Raw genomic sequence first — 10,883 nt, 5'->3', positions numbered from 1 at the left:
AGCTTGCTAGCTTTTAAGATCCCAGTCGCTACTCGCCAAAGTAGGAGGTGGAACAATGTTTTGTATAGTATGTTATGCCAATTGAGCTTGATGTCCCCAGGAGCAGGGTTCTTTTGCAGCCTCATCTTCTCCTTCTTTGTAAAGTCCTTCCCGACCAATGTGATCAGAATATTGCTTAGCACCTCCTTTCCTGCCCGTGCAGAATGTTCCCTGAAAGGATCCTCCATGGGGTCAGACCCAGCTTCTCATTCATGCCTGAGGTGACTGAGAGGACCCACCGGGGAGCTTCCCAGTGAGGACAGATGTTCCCTGCAGAGGAGCCAGGGCCGAGTCCTGTCAGTGCCAGTTGTGGTATCTGGTGTTTGTGAGGCCCAGGGTGACGGGGTTGCTTTCTCTCAAGGGCCCCTAACTTCTCCTGCACCAGTTGTTTCTCAGTGACCAAAATCAAATCCAACATGAATCTACACGTGTGATGAAAATGACATGGAACTAGACACACACTTTGCGCCAATATCAACTTCCCGATCCGTGACGTTGTACTATATTGAGGAATGCTGGTGGTGCAAAGGGTTCAGTGCTCAGCTGCTAACTGAAAGGTTGGTGGTTCAAAGCCACCCGCAGCTCCACAGGAAAAGGCCTGGTGACCTGCTTCCATGAAGATCACAGCCTGGGGAGCCCCGTCGGGCAGTTCCCCGTAACACGGAGCCGCCCTGAGTCCGAGTCCACTTGGTGGCTCACGAGTAGAGCTGTAACCACCTCAGCTACGACCTGGAGGACGGCTGGCGGGGAGGCAGGGAGGGGTGGGGCCTCTCTGTACTACCCTTGGCAACTGCCTGGGAATCCATAAGCATTCCCAAATAAAGAGTAATAATAAAAATAATAATGAGCAAACAGTATCATCCCAAACAAAACCTCTTTGCTCTTTCAAAGCCTGGAACATTCTCCATCATCTTCACCTCTCAACACTTCATGTCAGGGACCCCACATAGGCATGGGCACAATCACTTTTAATTTGCTTTTTAAAACCCCAGAAGCAAGTGAGGTCTCTGGCGGAGCCCTGGCTTGCAAGGTGGAAGCCCCAGAGAGAACAGAGGAGGACGGGGATGTCGATCCTTCCCTGGCCTCTGGAGGGTGGCCACTCTTGCAGGCGCGTGCCAAAGGCTGGGCTCCTTCGGGCTTTAGGGGTTATACAGGATCAAATTGGAAACAAGTTCCCCTTCTTTCCTGCCTCCCCCAAAGTCATCAAAAGTGGCTCATTTGGGGTGCACTGAGTCGTTCTGTTGTCAGTGCTGCGTGTGGCTTCAATACAGGCAGTGGCATCAGACGGTGACAACGCAAAGCCATAAAATTCTCCAGTTTCCCAAACGCCTCACTATTCTTGTGGGAAGTCGTTGTCAGCCCTTAGGGTGAGATGAACTGTGGATGCAAGCTCAGAGCTGCTGTCCCCAGAGCCAGGGCACCCAGGAGGAGGTCCACCGGGGCAGGGTCAGCCCTGGGACCAACGGGCCAGGGGTTTGTTTGATTTTCATTTTCTCCTAAAACGTTCGCGTGCACTGTAGCTCCGTCTCTGTGACTAATTGCAAGGGTTAAGGGCCTTCAACTGCTCACCGAGGGCCCAATTCAGTGAAGAGACATCCTCGGGGTCGTGAATGGTCCTTTCCTGTTTGGCTTCCCGGCCTTCCAGAAGCTTCCACGGCCGAGTGAGTGAGCAGAGGCCGAGGGGTTCTGTTCTGCACTCTTTTTTATTGACTCGGGACACCCACCAGTCCCGTAGGCCCAGGCCTGGCACTGCTGCCCGCCCCACTCGTCCTTCACGGGGGAGGGTCTGCTTGGTTCTTACGCTGCTGTGGTTGGGTGCTGCCCAGCCCGTTCCCACTCAGGGCGACCCCCATGTGCAGGGTAGAAGTGCTCCACAGGGGTTTCAAGAGTGTGTGGTCTTTCGGAAGCAGGTCACCAGGGCTGTCTCTGGAGCCACCCCTGGGTGGGTTTGAACTGCCAGCCTTTCGGCTTGTAGTCATATGCTTAACCGTGTCCACTACCCGGGCCCAGGTTCCCATGCTGACGCTTGACTTCTTCCTTGCCAGTTTGACAAGCTGTGGAACGAGATGCCCGTCACTGCCAAGGGAAAGCTGAAATACCAGGACTTCCTGAGCAAGTTCAGCTCGGACAAGGCGGTGACACCAGCCTCGGGCGACTCGGCCAGGGCCCAGAGAGGCAGCAGCGCCCCCGAACTCACAGAAAGGACCAGGTCTGCTCTGTTATCGCCCCTGCAGGACCTGAAGGGAGGGCCAAAGACATGGAGTCACCCCAGTGTGAGTACCCTGTGGGGTTGGGTATCACGGGCTGCCAGGCCAGGGTGCTTCCGGGTGGGCCCAGGGCGTCTGCAGGGTGCCAGGCAGGGCGCACGGGAGAGGGGCCACTGGCCGGTCGTCCGCATTCACTTCCCTGGGAGGGGCAGGCGGTCACCCTGAGGAGCTGACTTGGGACGCCTGCACATGTGTCCGAGCAGGACTGTGTTTTCAGTGGCTGATCTGTCAGAACTCGTAGCCAGGCCTGTCCTCCGAGGCCCCTCTGGGTGGTCTCCGACCTCAGGCTGCCCCTTGTGGTGAGCGGCCAAGCGTGCTGTTTGCACCACCCAAGACCTCCACGTTCAAGGAAAGGGGCTGTGCAAAGTCGGAGGGCGGAGTGAAGGATAGAAAGGGAGGAGCAGAAAGGGTCCAAGGCACAAGAAGAACAGGTTGAGGCCACAGAAGACCGAGCGGGAGCAGCGCTGGAAGCCGGCCTCCGTGGGGAACGCTGCATGCCAAGCATCCTGCCCGTCCGGCCGGAGAGGCGTCCTGTCGGGCTCAGTTAGGCGTGGGGAAGCCCTGCCCTTCCAGCCCGGCTCACGGAGCGGCCTCTCCCTGCACAGCCCTGACCTGGCCTGGGATGGACGAGGGGGCTCCTGGCCCTTTCCTCATCTGTGAGGGGGCGGTGATCGTGTCTCCAGAGAAAAGGGAATTCAGCACCACGCTGTAAGGCAGCCACTGCACAGACAACAGTCACCGTGCAGTCTGTCAGCCAGGACACACTGTGTACGTGCTGGGCACTTTCAGAGGTCCCTGTCCTTGTGGAGTTTATGTTCCGGTGGGGGTGGCAGGTGTCTTAGTTCCCTGGTGCTGCTATCACAGAAAACCACAGGTGGGTGGCTTTAGCAAACAGGTGTTTACTCTCCCATGGTTTGGGAGGTTGGAAGTCCAAAGTCAGGGTACCCGCTCTAGCGGAGGCTTTCTCTCTGTTGGCTCTGGGGGAGGGGCCGTGTCTCCTGTCAGCCTCTGTGGGCCCGGCTCTTCTTGGAGCTCCCCGTGCGTCTTGGCATCAGTCTCCCCTGGTCCAGGAGGTTCTCAGCACAGGGGCCCTGGGTCCAGAGGCCACTCCCCACTCCTGGCTCGTCTTTCCTGGAGGTAGTCAGGTCCCTCCTCTGTGCTTGCCTCTCTCTCCTTTGATCTCTTGTATATAAAATTCAATGCAGGCCACACCCCAGGGAAACCGCCCTGACAGTAGATCAGGGTTGTGACCTGCGAAGGGGCTTGCATCCCACCTAGTCCCCTTATAACTGATGGGCTGAGCACATCAGACCACAGCATGGGGATGATTACATCATCACATAACTGCCAAACCCCTGAGGAGCCTGGCCAGGTTGGCACACAGTTTAGGGGCACACAGTCCAATCCCTGACTGCAGGCAACAGACACTGAACACACTAAGGAGTCAGGAAGTGACAAGGGGTAATAGGGCAGGTGAGGGGGGTCAGCAGCCCACCAAAGACGTCCAGGTCCTCATTCCCCCAACCCATGAATGTGGTACCTTTCCTGGTGAGGAGGGGCTAAGGTGGTAGATGGGGTTAAGGCTGCTCCCCGGGTGACCTTGAGGTGGGCCCAGAGGAATCACAAGGTGCTCAGACAGGGACAGAGGAGGCAGAAGGCTCAGTGAGAGCGAGGCACCCGGGGAAGGACGTGACCTGCCACTGCCGGCTCCGAAGATGGGAGAGGAGGCCGCGAGGCACCCGGGGAAGGACCTGACCTGCCACTGCCGGCTCCGAAGATGGGAGAGGAGGCCGCGAGGCACCCGGGGAAGGACTTGACCTGCCACTGCCGGCTCCGAAGATGGGAGAGGAGGCCGCGAGGCACCCGGGGAAGGACCTGACCTGCCACTGCCGGCTCCGAAGATGGGAGAGGAGGCCGCGAGCCGAGGAACGTGGGCGGCCTCTGGCACCTGGAGCAAACGACAGAACGGATGCTCCCTGGGGGCTCCAGAAGGACGTCTGTCTTGCCGGTACATCAGTTTAGCCCAGTGGGACCCAGTTGGGACTCTGTTTGTGTTTCTCTGAGCCACTAAGCTTGGTCACTTGTGACATAGCAGGGGAGACTTCTGCGGCCATGAGGCCACCACACGGACCTCGGCTTCTGCTCTGAGCAGATGGGGGCCCTTGTAGGTTTTTACATTTAGGAGTGAGGTGAGGGGCATGCTTTTTACAGAGACTACCTGTCTGTTCTGGTGACACAGTGGTTAGGCACTTGGCTGCTGTCTGAGAGGTTGGCAGTTCAAGCCGACCAGCCACTCTGTGGGAGAAAGATGTGGCTGTCTGTGTCCATAAAACCCTGTGGGCCAGTGCTGCCCTGTGCCACAGTGTCCCTAAGGGTTGGAATGTACTCGACAGCGCTGGGTTTTGGTTTACCCAGCTTTCAGTTTTTTGTACTGTGGTGGCTTTCGTGTTGCCACGATGCTAGAAGCTGTGGCAACAGTATTTCAAATGCCAGCAGGCTCACAAGGGAGAAGGGACTATGGAAGCCCCCTGGCTCACAGCAGAACATGTCCAACGCAGTGCTGGGAGATGGGCCACCGCGGTGGGGAAGCACTCAGAGCACACAGTGGCCGCAACCATGGACTTGAGCAGACCGTGGAGTCCCATGACTCACGGCCAACTCAAGGACAACCAGCAACAGCAACGACCCCAGTTGCTGTGTGGGAGGGAGTCTGGGGGGTGCAGTGGGGTGCAGTGGGGATGGGCCGCAGACGGGGGCAGGGGCCAGGCCCCAGCAGTGATCAGGTGAGTCTGCAGCACTGCACTGGGAGTGGCCAGATCCCGGGCATCTTCAGAGTGGAGCTGGCAGGACTGCCTGACGGACCGATGGACTGGCCGTGGGCTTCAGAGGGAGATAGGAGGGTCAAGGATGACTTCCAAGTTTCGGGGTCAAACAGCTGGAAGAAGGGAGTTATCAACAGGAATGGGAAAGGCCCAGGTGGTGCTGGATTTGGGAGAAATACCGGAATTCAATTGGGTTCATTAGCAGCTGTGGGTCAAGGAGGCCATCGCGTATCTGGGCCTGGCATTCTAGTTCAGTGGACAAGTCTGGGTGACATTAAATTCGCTCCCCTGCTTTTAAGTGGAAAATACAGTGGAGTGGAGAACAACCTCACACACAGTCCACGTGATGAAAAATCTCAGACTCAGAATCAATCATCTCTGGTGATTGCAGGACTGAATGCCCATGTGAATGACAAGTCAATCCTTTGCTCTGACAGGATTCTTCCTGTGATGAAAGATAAGCCACGCCTCCTCTCTCCTCCCACGCACACGCACACGCACACCAGCAGTGCAGTTAAAGAGCAGCGAACCAGACTGTGTGTTTCATTCAGAACTATTTAGATGACCGTGATTTGGCACAAGCATAATCCACCAGTGGAAATAAAAATTAAATTGTAAAATTACCATCTATGCTTTATTTTTCATTTTCTATGAAATCTTGAGCCTAAATTACTACCTATGCTTTATTTTTCATCTTATTTTGGTACAACTTTGAGCCTTAAAACCTGAGTCACGTCTGTAATTTTTTATTGTGACTTCCCTTTTGAATCTCAAATTAAAACCCCACTTCCTTTCCTTTCCTGCTAGACTCCAGCTAGTCCGGCCACTCGGCCCAGCACCCCGCCCCTCCAGAACTGCGAGCCCATCGAGAACAGGCTCCGAAGGAGGATGCAAGGCTGCTGGCGCGAGCTCCTGCGGGAATGCAAGGAGAAGGACCCGAACAAGCGGGGCGAGATCAGCGCTTCCCACTTCCTGGGTTTGTCTAAGCCGTGCACTCAGTCACCAGGACGGGGCCCTCCCGCTGGGAGGGCAGGTCTCCCCAGCCACAAATCACACGTGCCCGTGGTGGGCCGAGGGAAGGCCGGAATGGGGAACCAGCAGGGCGCCTCACAGACCAAAGTATGAAAGGACGAGAATTCCTCACACACCACCTGCCACAGGTTCACAGTCCTGACAGCAGACACATTCTGACTTTCAGCATTGGAATCAGGCCATGGGGAAGTCACTTGGTTGTGACAGCTGGAAGAATATGAATGTGCAGAGTTTGCTGATGGCAGTGGGCTGGGGTCATGGGTGGCAGGGAAAGGGGGAGCAAGGGGACACCTGGGGACACTTAAGACTACCCAGCATAAACCACAGGGACTCCTTGCACACCAATATCTGCCCTTCTCTACCGTTCGAATTTTCATCACGAACCCACCAGCCGCTCTGCAGGAGAAAGATGAAGCAGTTGGCTTCTGTGAAGATTGAGAGCCCTGGAAACCACATGGGCAGTTCCACTCTGTCCTCTAGGGGCGCTGTAGGTCAGAATGGACTCCAGGGCAGTGGGTGTGGTTTGGACTTTGCTTCTGTGAAGATTGACAGCCTTGGAGACCCTGTGGGCAGTTCCACTCTGTCCTCTAGGGGCGCTGTGAGTCAGAATCGACTCCACAGCAGTGGGTATGGCTTGGGCTTTTATTCTGTGAAGATTGACAGCCTTGGAGACCTTGTGGGGCAGTTCCACTCTGTCTTCTAGGGGCGCTGTGGGTCAGAATGGACTCCAGGGCAGTGGGTGTGGCTTGGGCTTTGCTTCCCTGAAGATTGACAGCCTTGGAAATCCTCTGGGGCAGTTTCACTCTGTCCTGTGGGAGTGCTATGTGTCAGGATCAACTCGACAACAATTTTTTTTTGTTTTTTTTTAATTTTTACTGTGATTTGGGTGAAAGTTTACAGAGCAAATTTACTTTCCGTACAGCGGCTCATGTACACTTTGTCTCATGACGTTAACTGCAATTTCCCACAATGCAATAGTTCCCTTCCCACTTCCTCCCCATAGTTACATCTTCCCTGTGTCCTTGCCTCTCATGCACTCCTGTCCCGCCCCCAGTTGTCTCCCTGTGCGTACACAGCCCAAGGAGTGTATCTACCTAACATAAATGTTCACCTCATATGCCTGTCTTTTGTTTGGCTGGAAGCCACAGGAGTGGGTTCAATTCCAGACCTGAAGGGCAGCTAGGAGCCATAGGTTCCACCAGGCTCTATCAAACCAACAAACCTATTTCCTTTCTTCTTCTTCTTCTTCTTTTCTTTTTTTTTTTTAATGATTTTGAGTTCTGTTCCACATTGTTCTCCCAGTCTGTCCAGGATCTCCTACATAGATCCCCCTCCGAGTGGTTGACAGTGGTAGCTGGGCACCATCTAGTTGTTCTGGTCTCACAGTCATATAGGCTGAGGATCTCATGGTGTACCAGTCGCTTGGACTAAGTGTTTCCATGCATCTTGGGTTTTCTTCATTCTTCTTTGCTCTGGACAAGGAGAGACCCATCTCTCCTTGCATCTAGATGGCCCTTTGCAAATTTTTAAGATACTAGTCGCTACTCAAGAAAGTAGGATGTGGAACAATGTTTTGTAGTATGTTATGCCAATTGAGCTTGATGTCCCCTGTCCCAAGCCCACAGGTCCAACTACTCAGTCTCTCTGGGTAGCTGGCTGTGGCCAAGAAGTGACTACAACCTCATCCCTTGTCAGCTCTACTATATACCTGGAAATTCTTACAGAACATACAAATACACTTGTAGAAACATTGTCTGCTAACCCTATACACGGTCATGGGCACACACACACCCTGCATAGACATACCTAATAGTTCAGCCTGTCCACGCATCTGTCCACCCGTATACCCATGTTTGCCTTCACTGACAACACAGTACTATATGTACAAAAGGGTTCATCTTTGTTGTCTGTACCTCCCATGCACCTCTCTCTGTCTTCCTCTTCCTCAGTGCCACCATGTTGATCACTCACATTTGGTACATTGCCCTTCTCTTCACCCAAATCAATACTTGTCTCTACCTATCTAACAGTGTTTCCTTCCCTCCCCTCCCACCCCTAGCAACCAACAAAGAAAATTTCCTTCCACAGATAAACCCTTCCTTGACTTCTTATAATAACAACATTTGTCCTTCTGTGATTGACTTATTTCACTTAGCATAATGTCCTCCAAGTTCATCCATGTAACGTGGTGTTTTGCAGATTCTACATTATTCTTTAGTGTTGCATAGTATTCCATTGTGTGTATGTACCATAGTTTGGTTATCCATTTGTGTTAGGCTGGGTTCTCTAGAGAAGCAAAACAGTAAAGCTTATATATACATATAGAGAAAGAAAAATGTATCTTAGGAAAATGGCTCACACACTTATAGAAGCTGGCAAGTCCCAAGTTCTTGGATTAAACGTCAAGCTGGAGGCTTTTCCTGACTCATGCAGCTGCAGGGGCTGATGAACTCAAGGTTGGCAGGCAGTATACCAGCTGTTGACTCCAGTATTACCAGGGACACAAAAGACCTGTACAAAGAAAACTACAAAAGGTTACTTCAGGAAACTGTTAAGAGTATATAAATGGAAGAACATACCATGCTTTGTGGATGGGAAGAGTGAACGTTGTGAAAATGTCAGTTCTACCCAAAGCAATCTATACATTCAATAAAATCCCAATCCAGATCCCATCAACATTCTTTTAAGGATATGGAAAAACCAATCACTAACTTTATATGGAAAAGAAAGAGACCTCGGATAAGCAAAGCATTATTGAAGAAGAACAAAGTAGGAGGTCTCACACTGCCAGATCTCAAAACCTACTATTCAGCCACAGTAGTCAAAACAGCCTGGTACTGGTACAATAACAGACACTGGTAAGATTGTCTATAAGATTACTCCCTGGTAAAATTGGAATGACGAATCCAAGATCTGTGGATTGTTTGCTCATGAACAGTTGTAGGCAGTACAACAGGATCCCAAACTACAGAAGAGTGTCTCTTTTCCCAGGATGTCCTAAATATATTGGAAGCAGGGCACACCCCTAGGGAAAATCCCTTTCAGTGGTTTAGCTGCTCAAAACATACACATCCGATCCCATCATGGGAATGACTCATGTCACAATTGCTTAAACCACACAGAATTGTGGTCCAGTCAAGTTGACACACAGCTCCAACTATCACACCATTCTTCTGTTGATGGGCACCTAGGTTGTTTTTGTCTTTTGGCTGTTGTAAATAGTGCTACGATGAATATGGGTGTGCATATATCTGTTCTTGTCCTGGTTCTCACTTCTTTAAGATATATACCTACTAATAGAATTGCTGGATCAAATAGTATTTCTAATTCCAACTATTGAAGGAGTCGCCATACTGCTTTCCACAGTGGTTGTACCATTTTACAGTCCCACCAGCAGTGTATGAGAGTCCCAATCTCTCTGCATCCTCACCAGCATTTGTTATTTGCTGTCTGGTTGAACTTTGCTGGGGTGAGATGGTATGTCATTGTTGTTTTGATTTGCATCTCTCTCATGGCTAATGATCATGAGCATTTCTTCATGTTTGTTGGCCACCTGAATATCCTCCTTGGTAAAGTGTCTATTCATGTTTTCTGCCCATTTTTTAATTGGATTATTTGTCTTTTTGTTATTGAGGTGTTGGAGTTCTCTATAAATTCTAGAGATAAGTCCCTTGTCAGATATGTCATTGCCAAATATTTATTCCCAATCTGTAGGTTCTCTTTTGACTCTTTTGAAGAAGTCTTTGGAAGCACATAAAAATTTAATATTTAGAAGGTCCCATTCATCTAGTTTATCTGCTGTTTGTGAATTTTGGGTTATGCTTGAAAGTCTATTTATACCATATAGTAGGGCCCCTAAATTTGCCCCTAGTTTTTCCTTGAGTAACTGTATGGTTTTAGGTTTCACACTTAAGTCTTTGATGTACCTGGAGTTAGTTTTTGTATGTGGTATGAAGTACAGATCCCGTTTCATTTTTCTGCAAATGGATATCCAGTTTTGCCAGCACCATTTGTTAAACAGACAGTCTTTTCCCCATATAACGGATTTAGGCCCTTTGTCAAAGAACAGCTGAACATAGGTCGATGGATCTATTTCTGGGTTCACAATTCTGTTCCATTGGTCTATGTGTGTCGTTGTACCAGTACCAGGCTGTTTTGACTACTGTGGCTGTATAGAAGGTTTTGAGATCTGGGAGTGTGAGACCTTCTACTTTGTTCTTCTTCAGTAATGCTTTGCTTATCCTAGGTCTCTTTCCTTTCCATATAAAGTTAGTGATTGTTTTTTCCATATCCTTAAAAGAATGTTGATGGGATCTAGATTGGGATTGCATTGAATGTATAGATTGCTTTTAGTAGAACTGACATTTTCACAATGTTCAATCTTCCTATCCACGAGCATGGTATGTTCTTCCATTTATGTAGATCTCTTATGGTTTCCTGAAGTAGTGTTTTATAGTTTTCTTTGTACAGGTCTTTTGTGTCCCTGGTAAGATTTATTCCCAAGTATTTTTTTTGGGGGGGGGGTAGCTATTGTAAATGGATCAGCTATTATAAACAGTTGCAGCAGTATATTGACAGAGAACTTCCAGAAATACGAACTGGATTCAGAAGAGGACATGGAACGAGGGATATCATTGCTGATGTCAGATGGATCTTGGCTCAAAGCAAAGAATACCAGAAAGATGTTTACTTGTGTTTTATTGACTGTGCAAAACATTTGATT

General features: G+C 50.6%; 1 protein-coding gene across 1 annotated transcript in view; it reads left to right on the top strand.

The window, feature by feature from the left end:
• The window catches only part of EFCAB6 (EF-hand calcium binding domain 6), a 200,985-nt gene that overhangs the window by 173,475 nt on the left and 16,627 nt on the right, over positions 1 to 10,883 (top strand). The window contains exons 15-16 of the mRNA XM_007941797.1: positions 2,085 to 2,312; positions 5,936 to 6,104. Of these exons, the coding sequence (XP_007939988.1) occupies positions 2,085 to 2,312; positions 5,936 to 6,104 (397 nt within the window). The remainder of the gene's footprint in view (positions 1 to 2,084; positions 2,313 to 5,935; positions 6,105 to 10,883) is intronic.

This window comes from Orycteropus afer, unplaced genomic scaffold (genome assembly GCF_000298275.1).
Source record: "Orycteropus afer afer isolate SDZICR_OR568_19922 unplaced genomic scaffold, OryAfe1.0 scaffold00083, whole genome shotgun sequence".
Classification (NCBI taxonomy): domain Eukaryota; kingdom Metazoa; phylum Chordata; class Mammalia; order Tubulidentata; family Orycteropodidae; genus Orycteropus; species Orycteropus afer.
Note: the sequence above shows the minus strand (reverse complement) of the source record. Positions and strands in the feature narration are given on the sequence as shown.